General features: G+C 38.9%; 1 protein-coding gene across 1 annotated transcript in view; it reads right to left on the minus strand.

The window, feature by feature from the left end:
• Positions 1–27,197, minus strand: part of CDH8 (cadherin 8) — a 135,880-nt gene that overhangs the window by 3,074 nt on the left and 105,609 nt on the right. The window contains exons 10-11 of the mRNA XM_008635485.2: positions 23,913–24,030; positions 433–684 (exon numbers count right to left, since the gene is read on the minus strand). Coding sequence (XP_008633707.2) covers positions 433–684; positions 23,913–24,030 — 370 coding nt within the window. The remainder of the gene's footprint in view (positions 1–432; positions 685–23,912; positions 24,031–27,197) is intronic.

The raw sequence follows: 27,197 nt of genomic DNA on the forward strand, positions 1-27,197 counted from the left end.
GGCCCGGGGCGGCCAGAGCTCCAGGAGCGTTTGGGCAGCGCTGCCAGGGATGCCCAGGGTGGGACTGGTGGGGGGGCTGTGCAGGGACAGGGGCTGGATCAATGATCCCTGTGGGACCCTTCCAACTCAGGACTATGCTTATGTGATTCATACAGGTCTGGCTGCTCCACACTCCCGATCTGATTTTCAGTTTCCCATTCCACACCTGAGTATTCTGTAAGCAGCGTGTGTGACTACTTCAGAACGGGACTTTGCTCCCTCTGCTTCTGCCCAGCTCTTAGGACACAAGGGATTCGGTCCTGACAGCACCGTCAGTGCTGCTGCACGCTGTGTTGGACTGGAGCGTCACTCCTCCTCTCGGAATCCCGCACCCCCTTACAGCCCCCAGGAATTAGGGGAGCTGTGACTCCAAGCTGTGCCACGAGTACCCACCAAGCAGCAGGATGATGCAGGCCAGGATGGCGATGAGGGCGCCCATGCTGAGCCCGATGGGCAGCACGTAGGCCTCCACGTTGCAGGACTGGACAATGCCGTCGCTGCTGCAGCCGCACACGCGGATGGTCAGGGTGCTGGTGCTGCTCATGGGCGGCGTGCCGCTGTCGCTGATGACGATGGGCAGCAGGTACACCTCCTGCTTCTGCCGGCTGAACCCGCTGTGCTTGGCCAGGATGCTCAGGGTGTTATCTGCAAAGGCAAAATTGGCAGTGTCTCAGCACACAGAGGGGCTGCTAAACCCGCAGCTCTTCCTTGGTGTGCGCAGGAAACCTCAATGCAAACATTCCGTGACCTCCTTGTGCCAGCAGCGTGTGGCACAGAAATGCCTCCCCTTTCTGTCCAGCTGCTCGAAGAAGTGCAATATGTGGATTTTTTCGTGTCACATGGTAAGAGGATGACGATGGCAATCCCTTATTTCCCCTCTGCATACATCCCTACAGGTATCTTCCCAATCACTATTCATTTTTTTTTCAAGTCACACAGTCATAAAAATCCAGCCAGTAAAACAAGAGAGAAACGAAATGTTAAAAGTAACCCAAACTTAAAGCATATTCACCAATTAACACAAATCTCCCTTGCCTTACAACCACAAATTGCACAATCTTTTCCCCTGCTATAAAATATTCTTCTTTTTAATATAAAGTCAAAAGAAAAGCTAAATGCATTAAAGGCCATGGGCCTAATTTTCAGTGATTTAAACATTTATTGGGCCTCAGTGATGAAAATAGAGCAAACCAGGCTATATCTCCCATGGAGGAAGACAGGAAATTGGTCTAGAACATTCTTACCTCTGCACACATATGCAGAAAGTTAATTTTAGAAATATAAAGAGGCATCTGACTGCATGGCATCCTACCCAGCCATGGAATTACACAGTCAAATCTCTCAGAGTCAGTTCTCAGTTCACCACAAAATGAACACAAGTTGATTTTTCTTCTTACAGATTTTAATTTGTATAGTTGTAAGAATTACAGATTCTAGCCAGTTATGAACACACTGCTATCAGATATCAGTGATCCTGTATGTGTCAGAGTGCTCAGGTATAAACCATGATTAGTGACATGTCAAATATGAAAAAAACTCTGGTTTTTTTCTAACTTTTTTTTTCTCTAACTTTTAACTGCTTTAGTGTGTGGAATAAAATAATAATTCAGTATCAGGACTTATACTAACAGAGTGCATGTTGACTTGCACTAGTTTGCTGTTTGTGTTTTGTTTAATAAAAAGGTTCTTAGGCAGAGAGAACAGGAATGTGTGTGTGTCTGTTTGTGTGTGTCTGTGTTGCCGTGGGATCCAATGACAATTTAAAAATAAAGCTGCACATCTTGTTTGGAAGAAGGAGTTGAAGTTCACCTTCCTGACGCATCATGAACAACAGAAAGCCTCCTGATATTTTATGCTCTGAAGTGGGCACATGCAATGCTAAATGTCATTCCATGGAAGGAAAGAAAATACTGGGAGTGCTCATATGACAATAGGCTTCTTTTGAAGATCAGGTCCCTTCCCACCCAAACATTCTGTGATTCTATAATTTTCTATCCCTTCCACAGCAGAGTCACCTACCAATCACATTTACTTGGCCTGGAGAGGTTCTTACTATAATTTACATTGCAGGTGATGTAACCATTTCAGCATTTTTCATACATTCAGATATGCAACACATGAAGGTCAATCTAAAAATTATCTCTTTCAGAAAGCAGAATAAATATGGTCACTTTGCAGAACAAAAAGTACTCCTAATGATATTTTTCTTTTCCCCAGGATTCCTGAGGTTTTATCTATTCCAGTTGGAAACAGTCACATCAAAACTGATGGCACCCTGGAGCTAAATAAATAGTCTAGTTCTTCCTTGTGCCCTTTTTAAAATGAAAGGAAGCATATGTGTTTACTGAAGACAAATTCCAGGTATAAGCTCTTAAGAATTCTGACAACTCAAATAGGACCCAAGTCCCTGATGACACCCAGTGTCACATGTGGCAGGCAGTGTGGTGCAGTGGGAAAGTCACGTGTGTTTGAAGTCAATAATTAACCCACATTTGGAAGTGAGCAAAACCTGCACACCTCCTGGCTGGGTGTGTCAGAGGTGTTAACACGTGTGCAAATTAAACCACTCCCAGTGCCATCCTTGTTCTCTGCAGGGAAAAAAGGGAAAAGTTATGTCAGGAAAATAATCCAGTAGCTCATTTTCCCTGAATATGGCTGTGTATAGCATCACCAAAGAGTGATTACTGTGATGTGCAAAAGTTCCCTTTTTCTAATCTGATAGCCTTCTTTTCCCCCTCAGCACCCCTCCCTATTTTCAAATACTGGAAAAAAAATTCATCTGTCCATTGATATTCTCCTGCAAAATAAAAAATATCTCTGCATAAGTTGCATCCTTAATCCTTTTGCTTTAACCTTTCAAAAGAGAAAAGAACTATGTGGTGCTCAATATCCAGCTCTTTCTGTCTTTGAGACAAATCCCACTCAGAAGTGTCACATCTGTAGTCATTTATTCCAAACTCTAGAGACTTTTACAGTTCTCTTACACAGTGCTCTAAAATCTGTACTGATACAGCCTGTTCCTTCCTGTAAACCTGCTGCAGGTCCTTTTCTGCCCAAGCTGGAGCAGAAATTAGTGTGCTGAGCCCAACAGCCCTGCACTTTACAGATATGCAAAACAGGGAAGGCACCTGCTTTAGGAAGAAACAAAAAAAAGAGAAGCTGCACTCGTTGGGAACAGCTTCAGATCCCTTCCATCCTCCTGAGAAACACTGCCATCCTGTCTGCTGCAGAAAATTCTAATAAGCCAAAATCAGAGTATAACTGAGTAAAAAAGGAAGGATGTACTCTAAAGAGTACCAAATAGAAGGGGGCAGAAAAAGTGAGAGGAAGGAGGAGAGATGGAGAAAATAAAGTGCCCACCAGTGAAGCATGCTGAGTGTAAGAAACCACCTGGTACCAGGAATGGTTATCAATTCAAGTTCAGCAGAAATGAGAGAAAGCGAAAGAGATACAAGATTTGGAATATTTTGCCATGAGTTAATAAGTTGCAATGGCTGAACAGTCAGAACTATTCAGAAGAGACGTCAAACTAGGAGAAGAGAGTAACTTTCTTTTCTTAGAGATGACTTGTATGTTTGGGTTTTTTGTTGTTGGTTGTTTGTTTGCTTGTTTTTTGTCAGAAACTGCTGTGTTTGACTAAAGGTGAACAAGTTATGCCTGAAAAGAAAAGAAACTGACAAGCAGAAAAATAGAAAAAGAAAAATGAAATGACCAAATTGTTTTGCCAATGGGTGGCGAGTCCACCATTTGACTTAGGAATTTTGTTTAGCAATAAATTCTTTCCCCTTCATTGCTGTGTTTTAAAATAAATATACCTTGGTATTGCTGGAGATGGGCTCTTGAATGAAGGACAATGACTCCCCAGTTGACATTTTAGTTGGTTTCTAGAACCTGAAGATAAATCCTAGCAGCTGATCAGCAATAAACTCAATTTATCTGATTTGCTTTCTCCTTTCTGTGGATATTCCCCTCTCCCAGAGCTGAAAAAACAGCAGGAGTCTCCTCCAGGAACAACCTCCAGCACTGCTGTATGAATTAACTTGGCAGCAGGTGCTCAGCAGGAGAGGGGACAATCGCCTTCCCCTCATCTTCCCAATTAACCCATTGATCCTTCATGATAGTGCTGCTTGGGTTGTTTATTTATTCATGTTACTTTTAGCAAAACAAGGACAATCAGGTGCAGAAAAACCCCAAACCTCTCTGTTCATAGAGCTCTGAGCTGCCTGCCACAGGCAAAGAGACACTGAGTGCGTGCCTCCAGTCAGTGAGGCATATCCAGGAGGGGCTTTGACATTCTCCATCAGAGTGAGTCTCCTGGAATTCAGTGCCCTTCTCTGTGGAGAGAATTTCATGGAAGTGCCTGAGTCCTATGAAATTCCCTCTCCCTGGTGCTGTACAAGCTACCCAGGATGGACCAGGAGCTGCATTCCATCCTGCAGGCTTCAGGAATGGTGTAAGATCTTTGTAACTGTATTAGCATAGGCATCAGGTCAGAGGGACACAACTCTGGGAATACACAACTACAGCTCAGAGCTGGAGCTCACTTTTGCCTTTTTTACACATAAAACAAACCAGTCACTCAGCTCACTGGCTGACTCTCAGTTTCTGAAGTTTACATGCAGATTTTTGAAATAACCATGAAAGAGACTGCTTTGGGAATATCTCCCTCACAGCTGGAACGAAGAATGACAAGAAGGTCTTTAAAAGATGTCCAGTGTGGTTTCTAGACAAAGGTAGTTTGCATAACCACAACAATTACCACAGGGCCAAGTGTTTTCTGCAGATTCCCCAACTGTTCTCAAATCTCCCAGATCTCTTTTGAGGCTCTTGGAAGAAAGATTTGGAGAAAATGTAAATGCAATCATTTTAATACAAAGCTACTTCTGGATTTGCTGGACACGAGTGACTTCAATGCCATCGATAGCAATCAGGATGTGAAATTAGCAGGCAGGAGTCAACTCCTTCATATCCCACCCTGTGCAAGAATACATGTTGCAATTTTAAGCCAGACAAAAAAATAACAGAACAAAAGTAAAAATCAGAAGCAGTCAGTTTGCATTTAATGTCATTTTCTCTGCACACATTATTGCAATTCTTTAATTCCCTTGCAGTCTGTAATATGTTGAGATCAGTGGAGTTCCCTGCTGGGCAACCTTACACCTACAGAACTCTGCCTTTCTTTTTCTATCCCTTTTATAACGCCCTCAGAAAGATCAAATAATTAATGGTATTAAGGACTTTGTGGTAGAAGTCGTTATCTATGCTGGATATATCAGTCATGTGAAGAAAGAATTTTAATTGGAAACTCTACAGCTGGAAACAGCAGAATGAGAGAAATATATGTTTCTTCCTGTTTATTAGAGCTATCTTTCTGTGTACATTTTTAAATCTCAAACAGATTCTCTGTGAAATAGGGTCCTTTGACACAAGTAGAAGAGCAGCAGAAATATCCTTACTGTGACACTCCCTGCTTTTTCTGATAAGGAAAAGACAGGGACAGCTCATTCATTTCCAATCTCTGTTCAAAAGTAGCATCTATTCTTAAATAAAAACCCCAAACTTGAAATAACAGAGCAATTGAATTATTATCAAGGTTTCAGTGGAAACTAGCAAAATACAAGCAGAAAACCAGAGCACATGACATTTGAAGGAATGTGAGCTCTAGAACATTTAGCTACCAGCTGCAAAGGCACTAAAAGAGAACATTCAAGAGAATGCTGATGCCATTTCAGCTTTTCATAACCATTAATAACCGTAATTAATATGCATGTGTCTCCTGCAATAGTTAATATTCACTAGTGGAAGCCTTACAATGTCAAACAGATTTTTAAAAGATCATTTATAACATTGGTATTTTTGTCTTTCTTCAAAATTCAAACATAATGGCAGTCTAACATTGGTATTTTTGTTTTTCTTCAGAATTCAAACCTAGTAACAGAAAAATGGTGGATTATAGGGAAGATTCCAACCCCCTTTTTAGAGCCTGAGAATAAAGCTGTCAAGAGCCATGGAGGTCTCTCAAAAAGTCACTGTATACACTCCATGAGCTCCAAGCCATACCTTAATCATTATTCTTTTGAATATTTTCTCAATAATTCTTTCTATGAAAAGATTTACAAATAACACCTCTTTAGATTGGTAGGATTGCACTGCAGAAACCCACCCAGTGAATGCAGCCCCGACAAGTCACTGCCCATAGCCCCACTTGTGGTAACTCTCTAACTCTCTTGATTTGAAATCTCTCTTTTTCCTTTTTGCAATTACAAAATCCCTGGGAAAGGACAGTCATAATCTCCTTTCTGATCCACCACAAGAACCAGAAGTGGCAACTCCGAGCACACCCTCATCCACGTCCCCCTTGTAAAAAATGATTGTTCAAAACAAAAAACTCAGGGGTGAGTTTTTCAGCTCAGGCTGTGAGCTGAAAAACTGATTTATTTGTTTCAGACTCCACTTTAGTACAAGTTGGAAGCATCAGTTTCCTGCTTCCAAAAGAATGTCATTAAAATGTGTTATGAGACATCTCCATTTAAGACAGATTTTTTTTTTTTTTTTTTTTTTTTTTTTTTTTTTTTTTTTTTTTTTTTTTTTTTTTTTTTTTTTTTTTTTTTCTGCCTTAGGCTGAAACACATTTTAAAGGAATATTTGATTAAAAGGGTACAATTGTGAGGTTGTATGTTATAAATCTGGCAATAGTTAGTAGCTGAAAAAAATAATCTATTTGTTCATTAGAATCGCTATAACAATTTTGTTTAATGATTAAAATTAGTGTTTTTAACTTGGCTGTATTTATAAAAAATACATTTTTATGATAACATATACATATGTTTATTAATATATCGATATATACAACTGTGCCATGTGTATTTTTACAGCTGTACCAGGCCTTCCCTGATGACTGTCTCAAACAAAATCCTCTTTGAACAGCAGTTTAGAAGGAAAAGGACCCTTTGCCTAATCTCTATGGTAAAGACATAAATATCCTATTGAAAGAGAAGGCTTACAAAATCATCTGAAAATAAAGAGAGGCCATTTTTATGTTATGTTTTTCCTGATTTATGATGGCACTGAAGGATTCACAGGTATTCCAAACTGACCTGCTTTTCATAAGTGTCAAAAATTTGTGATGTCTTCAAAAAAGCAGATTGATGACTGCTATCAAATTTGATGGCAGGCACCAGGTTCAAAAGAAAAAAAAAAGTTTTCATTATAAAAATTCACCTACCTGATCAAACTGTCTCTCCAACCCCATAGCAAGTTGCATTCTATACTGGCATATTTAATGGCAATTCCCAAAATATTCCTATCACAAATCAACTAACACTTGAATTATTTTGGGTCTTTTTCTAGACCTGGAGTTTCTGCAATCCCTTAAAACACCAAGAAGAACACAGGGGAAAAATAAGTATTTCATGTGAGAAAATGTATTGGTAGAAGAATAATTGGAAAAAGTCACATATTTTGTATCTTTGATTATTTTTTTCTCTTTACCATTTGGCTTAAATAATAATAGTTTATGCCAGAACTGAACAGCTGAATCAACTAATGAATAAAAAAACCTAAACACATTTCCATGTAGTCCTTTGCAGAAATAAAAAGTACTGCTGGGAATTTTGAATCATGAGCAAAGTAATATTTAATCATGTATACATCATTCTCATATGTTAAAATTTCTTGGAAAGGGGAATAATTATGTTAGTACTACTGTGTAATACAGAACTTGTAGTAAATAAATTCTTGACAGGAGGAAAAAAGAAAGCCAGACAAATTAACAGCAAAGTGATGATGAATAAGCATTTCCTCATACCTTTTTCCTTTGAAACTGTGAACTTTAGATAATAGTCTGTATAATTTCTAGTTCTATTCGTTTGGAAAAGTCTGAACTTTAGATAATTGTCTCTTAAGTATTCTAAAACTTTCCTCTGACCTTTAGGCCAGCAGAGCCATAATCAAACATAACTATTTGGTCCCTTGCAGTCTAGCAGCAACTCTTGTATTTTGTACCTTGGTTTTTTAACTCATTGAAGAAAGGACAGAAAATCCCTGCTGAAGAAATAATGATGTAGAAGCATGCCTTGAGTCTGAAATAGTACCAGTTTTATTGTTAATGGGGTGGAGAAATAATTAGGACATGATACCTCTCTCTCTCTTTTTAATCTACAGACCCCTAGAGCAAGTCAAAGCAGGACATTTTGGTCTCTGGGTCTGTTTAAGCTCCACCGTGTTTGAACTGCACCCAATACACCTGAGTCTCACTCACTCTGGAATATCCATTTATCTCTTCCAAACCCCTGGTCCCACTTAGGATTGGCACTCCCATAATGGGAAGCAAATCCAGGCCAGTGAAGTTGTGAGAGGTGCTAGAACAGCACTGGCTTTTGCCTCTCATTTTTCTCCTCTGTATTCAAGAAGCCAGTCACAAAGTTGTTTACTAATAATGCCACTGCTTTGACATGCTTTACTTTATTCGGATCACATCACTACATGGCATGTGCATTGAATGGTACATCTGTAAAGTGCAAGAATTAATGCAGGTTGCCAAGCTCTGGTTTAGAAAGAGAGATGAAATGGCTGTCAAATGTGCTCAGCATTAAAAATACATTATTAACACAGCAATTTGCATAGACTGATGGATCATTTTTGAAATCTACATATTCTAGTTAATTCTATTCTCTTGTTATTTTAACCAAAAAGTTTCAGAAAGTGATACTGTGTTTTACAGTGCTTTGATAAAATAATGCCTATATTTTGCATTTGAACCAAGAACTTTCCAGTACTGTATTACCAGATTCCAACAAAAGTGCTGCAAGGATAAATAAAAAAGTCAAGATATCCCAAGGCTGTGCCATCTGCTTTTCTCTGGAGGGATAATGGATTTTCAATCTTTCTATGAATACCTACTTACAAATGCAGTGTGGGAGGAGAAGCTGGTGGCAGACAGGGATCTGAGCCCCTCAGGCCACAGTGACAGGTACAGCTTTAAACATCACACTGACTGCGTGTTCTCTTCTGTGTAGAACAAAATCTCAATCAGGTTCAATGAAATTCAGCATGCTTCTGGAAGGTGATGGAAAAGTTCCAAGAATTCCCTCCCATGTTCTTCACCTTCCTCACTTCACACACATCCTCCAATTCTTACATCAGTGACTTCTAGGTCTGGAAAAGTTCACAGACTTCATGACTACGAAGACAATCACAGATGTTTGAAGCAAATCTTTCTTTCTACAATGTAAACTGTGAATATCACGGTAAAAAACATAAAACTTAGTAGGGTCTTACATGTGATGTGTTCTTGCCATTTAAGTATTTAACATCCACTTCTCCATGCCATGATAACCACCTTTTCCATTCCAATTCTGTGCTGCATGTACACAGACACTTGGGAAGGTTTTAAAACGATTTACCATTAAATCATATACCAGTTCTTAAAAACTAAATCTGTAATCAGACCTATCAACCATATGAAGTTTTGTTGTAACAGTAAGAGCCAAATTCCAGGCCTATCAGTATATTTCTATTATGCCACTTACTTTTTACATAATGTTCACTCTGAAATACAGGAGCAGAAAGCAACCAGCAGACTACAAAACCAGCAACCAGCATTTATTGGAATGCTGCCTACTTGTACTGGTGTAATAAAGGTCTTGTCAGCACTTCCATTACAAAATGCCAATTTTCAGAGGTTTATAACTCTGACATAACAACTTCCTATGAAAAGAAATTCAGAATGTGTACTCTCTGCCAAAGAGCATTGGAAGTTAAATACCTTACGTTGGCTGGGGCATTTTAAGTCAGAAAATAAATTAAAAACAATTCTGACTTAACATTTTCTTGAGCTGGTGCCACTGAAGAAAAAATGTGACTTTGATTGTAAAAAGTGCCAGATCCTGCAGTTCTCCTACAGCAGAACTCCCTTGAAGTTCCCTGAGAATAATTTCTGTGAGAGCTCTGAAAGGAGTGCCATTATACATTTTTGTAAATGTCATCAAGAGTTATATTAGCTTTTTGTAATTTGAAAGACTGAAATGCTATGGTGTAACATTGCCCCTGGGCGCACAGGCAGCATGATAATGACTTTGGGAAGACATTCTGATATGCAGATTACATATAACAATAACAATTTGTTATCATCAGGCCATTAATGGCAGTAATTTATACCTCTGTCTCACACCCAGAGGATTCACACCATGCCTTATTACATGCACACCTCTCACTGAGGACGTGACTCCCATGGGGAAAACTGATGGCCTTTTGAAATGCAGGGAAGAGCAAAAGGCATCCAGAAAAGAAATTTCAGTAAGTCTAACAAACAATTACCCAGAGTGGAAGAGATTGTATAAAGTTTTCAACTGGAACATTCCAGATACTCTTTGGAATCTTTCTGCACAGCATGCAAACATTACATGGAAAAAACTTGAAATAGCCACAAGTTCCAGACTGGGATACACAGCTGGATTATGGAGAATCAAAGCAGGAACACACCTGCATCTGAATTTAGATTGCAAGCCCAGGGCACACTGCAAGACCCCAACTTTGCTCTGTACATTGTGTGACACAGCACAGAACTTGGAAAGAAGGAGCCAGGGAAAGACATCAGCACTTGAATTCTGCCTCACCACTACAGAGATACTACAAAGTCAACATCAATATGGGTGAATATATGAAAACTACAGCACCAGTTCAGAAATTTAGAGTTCTCATGGAATCACAGGATGAGTGAGGTTGGAAGGGACCTCCAGAGATCACCTGATCCAACCCCTGCTCACCACAGCTACCCAGAGCCCAGGACCTTGTCCAGGCAGCTTTTGAAGGATGGAAGTTCTAAAAACAGTGAAACATTTGTATTCACAATTGAAATATAACTGCAACAAAACAAAAGATATCTTACTCATTCTTTCTCTTCATCCCAAGAAGAGAAATTACAAGATATAAACATATAAATAATCTGCAAGCCAAGAGAACACCTTAGAAATGGTTCCTTGTTGTCTTCTAATCTGTGATGAAGAGTCTGATAAAGTACAAGTGAAGCATTTAGGCAGAAGCTGAAATAAAAATACAAAGCATGATCACATAAAAGTAGTAGAAGAGATGGGGATTCTAGGGGCAGAGGAAAATACATCTCAGTATGCCAAAACCACCTCTGTGATCATGAAGGAAAAACATACAAAAGCCAAAAAGGTGAGCAGAAAAAAACCAGCAGATACTTTGAGAAAGTTATGTCTCCTTATTGGAAAAAAAAAAAAAAAAAAAAAAAAAAAAAAAAAGAAAAAAAAGAAAAAATATTTAAGAAAAATAATCTTAGTTTAGAAAAAGCTAGGTTCTATTTATAAGTTTTTGAAGCAAGTCATTCTGCTAGACAGACTGTATTAGAACTCTATAAAGGTTTTAGCAACTGCATCTTTTGATCTTGCCTGTTAGCAGAAGAAAGGAACAAAACAAGAGAAAGATGATTTGTTATAATTTTTTTCCTCATTTAAAATAGAAAATATGAGTAAAAAGACACCATAACAATGTGGACTAGATAAAGATGATGCAGAAGGAGATGCCAGGTGTAGAACTGAGTCTAAACTACCTCCCTCTGTATTTAGCTTTGCAGCTTGTATCAAAGATACCACAGCGCCTCAGCTGCAGCTGCCTCCAGACTGGGCTTCACCATCTTCTCCCCTGACAAGCAAATTCCTCATGTTTCCTGACCAGGACTTTCAGAAGAATCCAAAATACTCCTTAGAGTACTCCTGAATCTCTCAGCCTTTGCCAGCCCCCAGGGAGCTGCTCACAGCGCTGCAGTGTTTGCACGCCACAACGGGAGCACAGTGATTAAATGATTTCTCCAAATTCCTACAGGAAACCCATAGCTAAGCTAAAAAAGAAGTGTTCCAAATTCCAGAACAATTCCTCAATCAAAAATCCATCACTCCTGTAGAGTGCTCTGAGATCACGAGGTCTTAATCTTTGTTGGGGGAGCACTGCATAGTTTACAGGAGGGTCGCATATAATGGATGAAAACGTTGTAGAAAGTGACAGGGCAGAGCTAAGCAAGGTTAGGGAGCAACAAGCTGGAAAAGGCTACATGAATTAGTTTTATTTTATTTTTTTATTATTTCCAATAACCTAGATTTTAGTTTCAGTTTTAGGTTAGACTGAATGAGTTTCATAACACAGCACAAACAAAGCCAGAAAGTTTTATGTGTGTTTACGAAAGCGATGTGAAATTGTTATGCCATTAAAGAGAAGAAAAAATTCACTGTTCACGTTCAAGCCAGCCCAACATTCTTAGAACAGAGGAGAGAACTTTCATCAGCATTCAGAGATTATTGTTGATGCTCCTTTTAAGGTTTAAGACTTCAACACCAAACTCTGTTCAAAACTCCACCAAGAGGACTTCTTTCCTGACTTAGCTCTTAGAGTCGAGTCAGATGTACGAAAAATCCCAAAACTACAGATTTACCATTACTGTTTAAGGATGTACACAGCTCTTAGCCTACAGCCAGAGTGAAGTTTGCTAGTTTGAGCCCAGAGTTACTTAGGCCAGGCTGGGGGCTCTGCCTTTGCTCTCTGAACATGGGCAGACAGCTCCCACTGCTTTCCTGATTCCTGTAATCGGCTCCATCAGTTACCTTCGGAGGACCCCACGAGCTCTTCCTCTCCAACGCCATCAAGCAGACATCTGCTCCTTTTCTTCAAGTTCTATTTATCTCTCCCTAACAAGCTGCCTTATTATCTCACTTCAAACAGGGGCCCATCTTCACTCCCTCTCTAATCAGTGCTGATTACCAAGTGTGCACATCCTATCATTTTAGGATATGCAAACTCTCTCCCCAGACTAGACAGGTCAACTGATGCATTTCATTTCTTTGTTGCATTTGGCTCAGTTGTAAGATCTCTCTGTTCAGTCAGATCATGTATTCTACCTCTTCCCTGCCCTCTGAATGGATTGCCTTCTAGGCAGATTTATTATACAAATATTACATGCTAATAATTACATAAATATATCACTAATTACTGGCTGCTTGCCAAATAAAATACATCCTAATTATACAGAATTAAATGAAGACCAACAAAGTGACATATTTTACAACAAGATCACCCATAAAAATTACAAAATCAGGAGTTGATGGGAAAATAACCTAAGTGGTACAAACACCCTCCAATCAACTAAAAAAACAGTTTTGTCTCCCTTATTCTCTAAAGTTTGATAGCAGAAGCTGTAGTGAAAAATCATGAAATTTTTTTTGTTTCTTTCAGTGTGTCACTGCTATATTTGCTGTGCCAGAGAAATACAACCTCTTTTTAAATAGTCACCTCCTCCAAATGAGTAAGGAGGAAATAAAAGGGTATGTAAAATATAAAATATAAACTTATTTGAGCACACCAGACAGGTTCAGGAGAATGCAGAGACACAGAATTCACTTAATAATCGATGTCATGGTCACCCTGGAGGAACAATGACTGTGATTCCAACAGTAATCCTTCCTTGTGTAAAACACTTGTGGAATTGATTCAAAACAAGATGCAAATTGGAACATGATTTTAGCCTTTTTAACTCACATTATAATATCAGTTGTGTAATAGTTAATCAGATAAGCCTTAAGGCTAAGTGTGAAAAATTAATACCTTCTATTTTCAGTGGAGGATCCACGTGCAAATAGTCTGATAGAATGACAAAAGGAGATTTTTCCTAATCAAGGGAAAAATTAACAATTAATATGTGATGATTCTTGCTTAAATAGTTTTCAGTCAGCCTGTTTAGAGTCTTCCTCTAGTAGAAGAGTGTTGGTGGTCCTTTAATCTTTACTGCAACTGGAAGTTTAAAATGAGATTCCTATCTAGTTTCTCATTAATTGACAAAAGTGCAATTAGAGCAACTAATAAATTAATTCCTCCTCAACAGTCTGTATTTAGGATATGACAAAATAAAGAGATATTCCATAATGAGAGCAACCAAAAAATTTAAAAAGTAAAAAACCAATAAACCAAACCAAACAAAAAAACCATCACCACCACCAAAACCCCCCCAAAACCAACCAACCAAAAACCTGAACAAACAAACAAACAAACAAACAAAAAACCCAAAAACCAAGAAAAAAACATCTTGTGCAATATTTACCAGTCAGGTACCTAGAGTGAAAATCCAAATAGTCAAAACAAAAAAAAAGCAAACCATGAGGTGAACACAGAGGAACTTCTTAGATGCAATATGACTCTGCTGGGTAATATATTGAGGTGGTGATGAGGCAGAGGCCCTACCAGAACCTTTGGCCTCAGGACATTATTCCTACTCAGTGAATTAAAACTATTTCCAGGAAATCAAACATAGTCAGCGCGTTGTCCATGCACATTTCCGCCACAGAAACTGCTTTTTGCAGAGAACCTGGAGGAATTAGATGTACCCATCAAGCCAGAAGTGGTACTTAGAAATCTCTTAACTCTTTTACAAGGTAGCTGATTAAAAATCTGGAAATTTATCTCCAAATATTATATATTCACTTAGCTATAAATACCACTATGAAATACTTCCAAAGTCCTAGAACATCATAATCATGGGTGCTGTGAGTTTTTAAGGAGTTATGTTTTTAGAACACTTAGGGAACCTTTGACTAAAGGCTGGTGGAGCAATGTTTCACAGAACCCCAGGATGGGTGAGGCTGGAGGGGCCCCCAGGGGCTCCTCTGGTGCCACCTCCCTGCTCCAGCAGGGCCATCCCAGAGCACAGGGCACAGCAGTGTGTCCATGGGGCTCTGCAATATCCCCAGGGAGGAGACTGCACAGCCTCTCTGGCCAATCTGCTCAGGGCTGGGCCCTGCCCAGGGCAGAAGTTCTGCCTCCTGTGCAGGGGGAGCTCCCTGGGCTCAGTTCCTTCCCACTGATAAATTCCAAGGAGCTACTGCAGATCCTACTGCTGTTAGTGCTAAACAGCACTAAGTTAAGAACGCCACCTTTCTGCCTGCTAAGCAGTTCAGTCTTGAGACCCTGATTTAATGTCTACTTTCCCATTATGTGTCTGAAATTGTCACACGGAAGATTCAATTTGTTCTTCTCGGCTATTTCTTTCATCCATATTCCATGTTATTACTAAACCAGACAGATTTTCATGATAATTTACCAACCAAATTCATTTGCTCTCCTGGTTTGTTTTCACAACCTTTTATCTCTTACTCACTCTTCTTTAGTTTTATTATGAAGTTAATGTAATAAAATGGAAAAAGAGAGCTAAGGACGTTACACTAGTGAGCTTGATGAAACTCCTACAGCAGGAAAATTCACAGCTGTCCAATCCATTCCCTCATCATGAGTAAGCACTGTCGTGCATATGGTGCACAACACTGACCTCAGATCTTTTTCACTCAGATTGCATCTGGTTCTCAATTAGTTTGATTTATAAAATGAAACATAATTGACGCCTTGGCAACATTCTGTTGCTAGCAGCACAAATAATAAATTAAGAATGAGTGAAGTAAAAGTCTCTTTAGTCATGTATGCATAATGGCAGGCTGTGTGTATTTGGTATTAGCCTGGGTCTCATCACTTCCATTGGGTGCTGTTTAGGGCTGGGTCATGTTTACATTAATGCTCTGCAATAACTGTGTAATTGTGGTTGATTCAAATTACCAAAGAAAGACAATCTCTGAAAGGATGGGATGCTGTGGGAATTAGTCTGATTTTCCAATGTGCAGAGACAACTCCTCTGTAGCTGTCTGCAAGTTTGCATTTGGGAGGCTTGGAAAGAAGTTGTCACCACAGAGCTAAACTGAAACAGGATGGAAAGGTTAAACAGCATTGGGAACAGAAGCTCCCAGGAAACACTTTGCCAGTGCAAAACTATAAAAAGTACAGACGTGCTGAGGAGCACAGCAGAGCTGAAGAGGAGCTGAAGATGCCTGGAAGAGGACAATCAGCTTACCAGATGGCCCCCTCCTTGCTGGTTCATCCATCAGGTTGGCCTGTCCAGTCCAGTGAAGACTTGATGGATCACCTCTGGCTTAGGGCAGAGGAGAGAGGGAATCTGTCTGGAGTCCTGCATCCTGAATACAGGAGAGGAGTGAATAAGGATTCAGATGGGCAGAACAGACAGAAGGGTCACAGGGGGGAGGAGCTGGCAGCTGAGTTAGCCTCTGAAGAGTTGATCCTAGTCTCTGTTTCAGCTGTGCACACCAAGAAGGAGTCACCTCTTTAGCCTATCAAAGTGGTGAAAAGCACATAACCATTGTAAGAAGCTTAAATCATCCAGACAGGGCTAAAAAGTGTTTGCAGAAGAACTGCACTGAGATTTCACCTGGTTTGTGGCTCTAATCAGAAAGGAGTCTGGAAAGAGCAGTGATCTGCGTGCAAGAAGAAAGCTGGGAAAGACAGCAGAAGCAGGTGTCAGTGAAAAAGTGGCACACAAAGGATTGGAGTGGGAAAATGCTGGCTTCTCATCCACATTAATGCAATCACTTCAGAAAACAACACCACAGCCACCCCTGCTAGAGAAGTTGTTTCAAATCTCACTCAACTGATATTCAACATCGAGGAAAAACAGAACTTCAGGGAATAACACAGCTGATAGTGATGATAGTAAAGAAAGAAGGGGGAAAGGAAGCAGAAAGTTATCAGCGGAAAGATACAGACTGAGAATATTGTCACCAGCATTCTCAGCTGGATGGGACTATTCTCAGCTGGACCATGGAAATGTGTAGCCTTGCTAGGAGTAGTAGAAAGGAGTCAGATATATCTCTTCAACTGCTATGTGAAATCATACAGTGAAAATGGGAATGCATCCAGTGCCTGGCAAGACAGAACTTCTGAGCACTACTGGAGTGTACTGGGGTCCCTTGGGAATGCTATCATTAACTTGAAATTCTAACAAGTCTTCTAGAATTGGAGAATAATCTCCAATAAAGATCTGTAGCACTGATTTACTCCTCATGTAGCTCATCACTTTGTCAATGAGAAAGGGCTCCTCTCTTTGAGGTCTTAGGCACAGTCTGTTGCTTCACAGGATGACATTACATCTTAGAATTGCCAGAAATGTAAATAAGGAAATGATTACTTTTCTCACAGAGGATGATCTAACATAATTTCTGATCCAAAGCAGTTTCAGGCAGGTGAATTTTCTAAGGACCAAGGGTAAAGGAACCTGAGCACAATAAACAGGGAACTGGATTCCCTCTGGTATAAAAATGAATTATTTCAGGGACTTGCCACTTGCCACCCAATGCACAACCACTCGTTCCAGCAAAGCTGTTTGCACTGGCTGAACATCACTTTTTGCATATTAATGCAGTGGCAGTTTGAATCAGTCCTTCCTCTCCATGGTGCCCCTGCCTGCTGCCACAGTGAGAGAGGTGTGGCAGCACAGTGTCCCCTGGTCCCCACCCAGCCCCACTGTGATCCTGACACAATTTCCAGCAGCAGAGCAAGGCACACAAGAGACAGAATTCTTAAAAAGGGGCTCAGCAGTTTAGGATAACTTGCAGACCATCAGTAGAGTGTGGTACTTCAGGCCTGTAAAAACCACATTTTGTTTTTAGCTGAGAAAGGCAAGTATGCATCCAAGATATAATTAGGAATTTTTTTGGAAAAAACAAATAATGCCAGATTATTCTTAGTCTATAGAATGACAATGTTTCATAGAGCTTAGTTACCTTAACTATCACACGATTTGTTTTCATAATATTCAGACCTTCCTACTCAGCAAAATAACATCTGTATGCTTTGTTATAATTTCTATAACTTAAAATTTCTAATATAAGCAAAAAAGAACTTACTGAACAAAATCTTTCAACCACACTACAAAGGAAATATTTCAATAATTTTGTATTAGCAATTTCATTATTAACTCTATTATTCATAAAAAAATCAATAAACTGAGGTTCTTCTGGCATATACAGGTTATAAAAATGTTGAACTTTGCTATTTAAACAACTCCAGCTTAAATGCCATGCTGAGGAAAAGATTGATAGTATGATATTTATAATACATTTTTCACACTATGAACACTCCTGGAGAAACACGATGAGCGCTCGTGGATGGCAGATCTTGACACCCAAGTGCCAGATAATAGAGAATTTTGTGTTTTTTATTTTTTAATACATTGGAATGCTTTACTTTTAACTCTGCTCCTTTCACACTGCTTGCACCTTGAATAGCAAGTACCCTTGTTATTCCCTGTGATTTCTGGTGACAAAACCATGTCTATTAAAAGAGATGTTGATCAATGCTTTTTCTTAGATTATGCCTCAAATTCCTGTACGTCTTCTGGATGTTATTCCATACCACTAATTGAGACAGATGGTAGAAAAATAATAACTTATAAGATGCAAGACTGAGCACATCACTTAATTTCAAGAAAACCACTAACAAGGATGTGAATTGGTATGTTTTGGAGTTTGAAAGTCTAATTACTGCTGTATAAAAGAAATGAGGACAATAATTAAACACCAGAAATACATAAGCATGTGCTTTCCCTTGAGCAGTGCCATTGTGGAATAGCCTCTGGAACGCAGCAGCTGGGCCACAAAGTTGCCCAAAATTGCCTGAAACTGCAGCAATGTGCGAGGATGTGCTGCTCACATCCAACGGACCACTTGGGTGCTGTTATTCTGGATGTTCACTGCACATGCACCCAGAAATGATGGGTTTAATGATATCCTTGCTCTGGCAATTTGTACCTGGGGTCAGGGTGTTAACTTTGAAATTGGGCAAAGTGGAAGGAGGGCAGAGAAACAGAGGAGTCACCTCGGAGCTCTCTGAGGGATATATTTGGAGAGAAAAGTCAATCAAAAACACAGAAGGAGCTTTAGCTGGCAGCTGAGACAATGGCAGAGAGACTTATCCAGAAATGCCAAAAGAAACTGTTTCAGGGTAAGACTTATTTTAACACATGAGAGCTACTCTGGTGGGAACAAAAGACTCACCCTCCAGGTATGTATTTGACAGATGCTGCTAAAAATAATTTCATGAAAAAGGACAGGGAAAAATCCAGGTTTTATTGTATTAAAACCACAGTGATACAGAAGCACTTTCATAGAAAAAAAAAAAAGTGCTAATAATTTGTTTTTATTAATTGGGATCTCTAAGAGTGCTTGCATGCAATTGTTTTCCTCAGCTATTGGGAAATAGTTTAGAAATATTTGTTTTTTAATGGTAAAGAGGTGATGAAATATAAAATAATCAATAGTATATGAAGGCATGCAAGCCAGTGATTGGAGTGATCATACCAGGGCATTTCCTTTAAAATAAACAACACAGTGCCTGCACTTTCAAGGCAGCACAAGGAGGACATAAGCAAGATTTAACTTGAAGGAAAGAACAAAAGAAAGGGACATTTAAACATGATCACTCTTGGAGCTGTTGTATGTGTCCCAGGTGTAACAGATTAAGCATGGCTGAGGATAAATATTAAGTTTGTTAGAGAGAACCAACAGAACAGTTCATCACTTAAGTGGATATATAATGCTTCAATTAAAAAAAGAAAACCTCTTTACTATGCACTCACTAGAATCAGGACCAAATTCAGAGCTCAACTTGCCAGACGGATATTGAATATTTGGGGGAGAGAGGAGGCTGATTACTGATAAGCAGCCTATTACAAGCCAAATCAGGCCATTTGGATTTCTGCAGGAATATGAGCTCATGCCAGTAAGGTTCTTAACCCAAAGGTAAGCCCTGCCACGGCCCAGGCAACCCCAGGACTGCTCTGCTACATAAGCCCTATAAGAGGGGTGGAATATCCCATTTATCCAGGAAAGATGCACCATTTCTCCTGTCAGAAGAATTACTGCATCCAAAGGCAGTCTGGAACGTTTGATTTGGGGTTTATTTCATTAGGAAACAGAATCTGGCATCAGAAAAATGGAATAGCAAAGGAAACTTCACATGGGAAAAACTTTAGGTCTCTTTATGGCAAAGACGTGCTTGGTAGTTTTTGACAGTAAAAATTGCATTGGCAGCGTATCAAAATGTTTGCATGTGTGAAAACACTCCTATCACAGAATTTTGTTCTCACTTGAACAATCTAAGGAAACCTTAAGAATTCAATGCTGAAAACAGGTAGTGCTGTGAGGGTGTTGCTTGGGATGCAGAAGATCCATGTAGTGGCACTGTGAAGACCACTCACCTGCAAAAAAAGGCTGTTAACAATTTCTAATTCCATTTCCAGAGGTCTCATTTCGGTTTTCTGATGCCATGACAGTACAAAATCCTCATCAGTTTCTACATTCCTTTCAGTTTTTTTGTCATTTATTGTGAGCCTAAAGTTTTTTTGGAAGGGTTAATTCCAGTCAGTCTACAACACATTGCTAGAGTGTATCAACACTTGTCTAAACATCAGATATTTTCATCTGAAATTTGAGGCTTTTCTGGTTTGAAGTTTCTCAGACACAGCACACAAAACATGGGTTTTCATTTTTTTCCCCGCTTCTGCTCCTATGCAGAAAACCCAGCACAAAGGCACGTGGACAGTGCCTAGAGATTCAGTCAGGAGTTTGTGCAGTCAGGGACTTGTTATGTCACAGAGTCACAGGTTTAGTCACAGGACTAACACAGAAAACATGACAGGATTTTTGTGTAGCATTAACTTCTTGTATTTTTGTTATATAACTCCACTATTTCTCTCGAGAGGGAATAAAGGTTTTTGTACCCTGCAATCCAAGTGATCAGTGTGCCTTGATTACAGCTTGAGAGAGGAGGATTGCCTTGCTTTGATTATCACTCACTGCCCATGAACCCAAGGCACAAAAATTTATAAACCCCACCCAGTAACAGACAGCTGAGCTCAGAAAACGACAGAAAAAAGGATCAGGAGACATTGAAATTAAAGATCGTTAAGAGATGACCTACAGACATTCAGTGAGATGCATGATGGCCTTTAAATTTACATTTTTTACATTATTTACATCAGAAAGGCACCACAGCCTCTACAGTTTTGGGTATCTTGTCTACAGAAGGGATTGTAAATATGGGAATTCAGCAAACCAAGCAAATAAAGGACACAAGGGGCACTGTTTCAAGGCACAGATTCTGCTGTGAGCACAACATAACTTCTATATACGTAATAAAATCTTCTGAGAAGTGTTTTGGGGTTGTTTTGTGTGGTTCCTGATGAAGACACCTGTTGTGTCACTTAGTTAAACACATTTCTCAATAACAATGTGGCAATCACAGTATTTGCAGTGTATGTCAGCAGCACAGTTAATTACTGACTGTCACGGGAACTTGCCTTAGGGTGATCTGGAAGGTTTGAACAACAGAATCAGCCTTTGTGCAACAAATTAAATTGATTAATGGTTAGGCTTATGTTCCACACAGGAAGGGAACATTCCAAATCACAGGCATCTTATGTGTGCTGTAGCATGAGGGACAGAAAGAGGACATGGCATCTTTTTCTCCTGGCAGATGCCAAACTTCACTGTTTGCACACCAATGTCACCGCATTCCATGTCATCATTACATGGTGGCCAAATGCCACACAGTTACCTGAAGCATGAGAGAACCCAAAAGGGCAATATAATTTCTTGAGGAGAGGTACTCTTGTTTATCTCTGCCCTTCAGAGAACTTTGAAGAAAGGCAAGGTATGAAAAATGATTGAAATTAAGAAATGTGCTAATTCTAGCAAGTAAAAGTTGGGTTTCTACAGCAGGCTTCCTGAGATAAAGCAGTCCCAGTACGCTATCCGCAAGGGGACAGCATTTCTTCAGCAGCCATCACATTTCTGCTGCCTTGAAGAATTAATTTGGCAGGGCCAAGACTCTGAGACAAAAATGAGGCCGAGGACACAGTCAGGAAGATGTCAAGGATTTTGGCCACCAGTGTGAGGCAATGTTTTTCTGTTCCAAGCTTTCCTGTGCTGAGTATTGATCTGATCTCCAGAAAGGAGAGGAGGGTTTGTTACAGGCATTTCCTTACAGTCCTAGACCACACCAACTTGGTTATGGACAGCCCAGAGACTCAGTAATACAAAAAAAACCCGGGAGGAATTCAACTTGTGAATTCAGGTTTTTTAGACATACTGGTGTTTTTCAACAGGAATAATCACTCATGCTTATCTGGCAGATATATTCAAGACAAAGTCATGGTCAAGTTCATTGTTTAAGTGTCATAACTAAATAAAGACTTGCTGAAGATCTATGATGTTTAAAGGACATAAAAACTCACCTCAACCAAATTATACTGATTTTGGCTCTGACAGGAGTATTTGCTTCCTGTGGGAGATAATGTTCTAACATCAACCATGCACTGCACCCCTGACTGAGCAATCTTGATAGACAAGGATGGCATGCATAGTTGGAATTTTATTATTGGATACTGAAGGATTAAATCAGAAAAGTCTATTCAAGCAGATTTTTAATTTCAAGAGATTTCAGGTGGTTGTTTTAAGAAGATTTTCACATTTAACTGATTCCAACACATTAAAAACTGCATAAAATGGAGTGGCAATGCTGTAACAAAATTGGACTTAGTTTTCTCAACCTTGTACATAGGAAGTTTCCTCACTCTCACTCAGCTCAGGACTCATTTTGCCATTGTCTGTGAGTAGGAGCAGGAGTGGGTCTTAAATAGGTAACAGATTGGAAGGATGAGGGTAATTAGCGACATGAGCTCAGTACTTAAACATGAAGAGAAATGCTAAGATCTTTTTTACTTTGTCATGCTGTGCCAAGCAAACCACCTCACATTTAGGATGCTTAATTCAATTTGTGTTACACTGCTGATGATTATGAAATGCATTTTGAAGAGGTTTGTTTTATCTTCTCCAATAAACATACAGAGACTCATTTACTACAAGAAAATAGAGATATAAGTACAGACACACTTTGTGAATGCTAGAAGAGAAAAACATATCTAAAGAAAAGGAAAATATAAGATATATTTAAGCAGGTTTAAGAATTTAGGTGCAGTGTCATTTAGCAAAACAGTGCCATCACGCTTCTAGGTTGGAACAGATAGAATAAAAAATGCAAACAGCATTTTCTCTTGAATTGACATTTCATGTATTGCCTTTACACTCCTGCACATGCAGCTCACACATACATTCCTTCTAGTAATGGACTAAACAAGGCTTTACTTACAATTTCAAATAAGAGACTGAATTTAACTAGAATTCCTGGCAGGGTGTGCTTTATTAAAAAAAGCCAACATAGAACAACTTTGCTGAATATTCAAGTAAGTACAAACACATCAAGCACTATTTATAGAATTCTTGGGATCAGTCCTAGCTCTTTCTCTAACCTGACCTTCAAAGAGATCTGTGTGCCGAAGAAAAGGATCAGTATAAATTTATTGCTCAACAGTATTAAATGGGTCTCTTTTTTCCCATCACATGTGAATGTCCCCTTCTACAGCCCTGCAAAATGACATTTTGCCCTTCCAAAGCACAATGACTCAAAGTGCCCTTCTGGACTTTGCTGACCTAAGGGATTTCTCTTTCTAGCAAAAGTTCCTCACCAAAATATTTTGGAACCTTTATAACACACAACAAACAGGCTGAAAAGGTGCTTTCTTTGGGAGATTTAATGGATACTTAATTTTATGTTCCCATCCCTAAACAGTCAATGCAGGAATCAACATTTATTTATCAACATAGTTTCAGATTTTCATCCTACACCATATCTCTGGAATTTCAAATTAATAGGAATAATGCAGGCAGTAAATCCATCCTTTCATTTTATTTAAACCAGGGAGCTGTCTTCTGGATCTAAATTCCATATTCATTTTACTTTCTTATCTACTTTAAAGTTATCAGAAATAGCTTAAGAGATATAATGAAGGTACCATTCAGCAGATTATTTAAATTTTAATTGCCCAAAGGACACACTGGTAACGTAATCAGAAATCAACAAAACAATTCAAAAGTAAGTTGCCGAGATACACATTTTGTATTTTTTCTATTTACCTTCATTTTTCTTGATGGTGAAATTAGGATTGTTGACCATTTCAGGAAGAAGGCTGTACAGGAAATAATGTCCATTTTTAGGATCATCCTTGTCAACAGCACTGACAATCTGAATTACCTGCAACAGAAATGGGCTCATTAAGTTTTCACACTCCTGATAAACAGACAGTGCTGAAGAAACCCCATTGTATTTATTGGACATATTTCATTTCTCTCCATGATAGATTAAAAAAGCCTAATTTATAACTTTGCAAGGCTTTTATAGACCTTAGACTGAAAATCTTGGGAAAAGGAACTGCATCTGCCCCTTTTAAGATGTTTCCAGAATGAGGAGGTAGCGAATAAGGAGAGACAGGTAAGAGAGGCCAACAGAAACTGCTGCTGATTTAGATAAGTAATAAATTCTTATTCAACAAAAAAGAAAAACTGGGCTTCAGAAACACTCATATTGCCTATGGCAGTCTTTCATTTATCTTTCATTTATGTGACCACGTGCCATTCTCACTGGACCGGGATATATAATAAATCTTTAATCCTTGCTCCTTCCCCCACATTTCATTTCATTGAATAACTATTATTTTTTCAAACTAATTTGGATGTGAAATTTTAGATGAGAACTAATCTAAATTGAAAAAAAAAAGAGATTTTGAGGTCTGTATTTTTCTTCTCTTAATTCTAATAAAACCCCAGTTATTCCTGTGTTAGGAACATATGATTGTTTTTTAATAACATCATTATTAACTAATGATTCCTAGAAAAATGCAGAATAATTAGGTGAGAAGTGTGTTTTGGATAGTTTGGATAACTTTGAATAATCAAATAACTTTGTATGAAGAACCTCATACGGTTTATATGACCAACTGCAGTGTCTGAAGTGGATTTAGCTCCATTTACAATTTTTACCTTCTACATTACTCAGGTGCTGCAGCTGGTCATCTTCAAATCATACAAAGTTGCACAGGAATATGAAAAGAAGAAACACTATTTTAAAATAACCAGGAGGTTTGGGTTTTTGGGGTGTTTTTGTTTCATTGTTTGGGTTTGTGATTTTTTGTTTTGTTTTGCTGGGATTTTTAAAATATTTGGTGCACTTGCTTTTGACTCCAAAGGTTTTCCAGAGAAATAGAAACAAAACCAGCCATGGATCCAGATCCCACCCTCAGACCTGACTTTCAGTGATAGTTAGATCGTGCTAGATGAGGTTCATAAGAAATTTAATTAGAATTATTGACCCTTCTCACATCCATTGAATCCAATAACGTTTGTCTTATGTATTTATTTGCAATGCCTAAAGCAATGCACCAATAATTTCTTGGACAATTAAATTCAAATTAGGAATCACTACAAATTTTAGTTTTAAAGTGTAGAGTGAAAAATGGAAGCAGGTTTAATGCTGTCCAAATTAATAGACTTTTATTTTTAAATCTTCATGTTTCCCTAAGAAAATACCAATAACTAACATTTTATTCTGGTTTAACCACAAGGACTATCAAGCTGTATGTGCTACATATATGACAATAGTCAAAATCATATTTATGTTCTTCAAGAGTAAAAGAAAGAACAAAATCTTACTAGATAACCACAGGGATCAACACCAAAACATAAATATTTGATATTATGTATGTAAAAAATGTTTCAGCAAGTACTGATATTTGTAGGACAACCCAACTTAGGAATGAATTTTAGACAATGAATTCCTTGCCCAATCATATTCTGGACAGGTCAGATTTATCATTATTATCATCAAAAATCTACTGAAAAAAATTTAGATTGCTTAAATACCACATAAATAGATATTTTTTGTCTTTTTGATAACTGCATCTACCAAGGTGGAAACCTTGATTGGATTTCAAACAAATGTATTAGAAAAGTTGGACAAAAAAAAGGCCTAAATCAGTTTTTGATTCAAGAAGTAGGTCTCCAGTTTAATAGCTAAATAATGGATCCTAAAGAGGGAAAAATATAAACAGTGGAAAAATATCTGAGCAGCTTCTGTCTGTCCCAGTGCAGAGATGGAGCCATTTGCAGATGGGAAATATTTTCCACTTTCTCTTTGCAGAGGTGAAAGGCACTAAAGCACCCACGTGTGATGTGCCCCGGGCTGGAGCAGGTACTGCTAATTCATCATCATAGGGAAGTGCAATTTGGGCTGGGATCCTGAACAAGACAGATATATTTAGACAGATATACTTTATGGCTGTTCAATTTTTCGAACTCTGATAGAATGGGAAAGCAAAAGGGAAAAAGGATAATGGCCCAGTGAAATCTGGAAGGGCAAGTGCACAAAGCAGGTGCAGTTTATCAGGTTGTTGTAATATTTTGTCTGTGCTGGTACATAACTGTTAAACCTTTCCAGTGTTTTGTAAGGGAGTTGACTGCAAAAGTTCACTTCACTGTCTCCAGGTTTTCAATTAATACACCTGAGAGTCAATAGCCAAGGGTAGCAGTAATAGGCATTTTCTTCTCACAGAAATTCTATGAAATAAATTTAGAATATCATCCAGATTGGAAATTTTCAAGAAATAAAAACCAGCTCTGAGTTGCTCCTTTGGACACTCTCCAGCAGCTTTGGATCTTTCTTATACCCTTAACTCTTCTGTAGAATTCTTTCTCATATTTCAGTTCTTTCCATCCAGTCCTCTCATTGTTTACAAAATCCTTCTTCCTCTGAAAATGCACCAAAAATTATATGCAAAAGACAGGCCCAGTGCAATACTACATTTGTTGTGTTACACACACACATCATGGAATTAAGAGTTAGAGTTCCCATAGCAACCTTATTTCTTTGTGTGTTTGCATTAAAATAAGCTCTTAAAATAAAATAAAAAAAAAAAAAGAAGAAAAAAACACAACAAAAAATGTAATATATATGCAGTGGTATTAAACTGTGGTATCTTTTACTCCATAGGGGTGAGAAAAGTCCAGTAATTCTCATTTCCAAGTTTTTATTAGTGTGCTGATAGGCATATTTTACTACTCTGTGTTGTGTGGTCATGCAATGGAACACTACTGAAGTAATTCTCCAACTTGTTGTTGTGGTTCACAGCATGGTTCTGTGAATCACAAAATCACAGAGTTACAGACTCATTCAGTCTGGAAAAGCCCTCCAAGGCCACGGAGTCCAAGCTGTGCCCCATCCCCACCTTGTCCCCAGCCCAGAGCTCTGAGTGCCACCTCCAGCCCTTCCTTGGACACCTCCAGGGATGGCCACTCCAAACCTCCCTGGGCAGCCCCTGCCAAGGCCTGAGCACCACTTCCATGGCGAAATCTCTGCTGCTGCCCACC

The sequence above is a fragment of the Corvus brachyrhynchos genome, unplaced genomic scaffold (genome assembly GCF_000691975.1).
Source record: "Corvus brachyrhynchos isolate BGI_N302 unplaced genomic scaffold, ASM69197v1 scaffold66, whole genome shotgun sequence".
NCBI lineage: Eukaryota > Metazoa > Chordata > Aves > Passeriformes > Corvidae > Corvus > Corvus brachyrhynchos.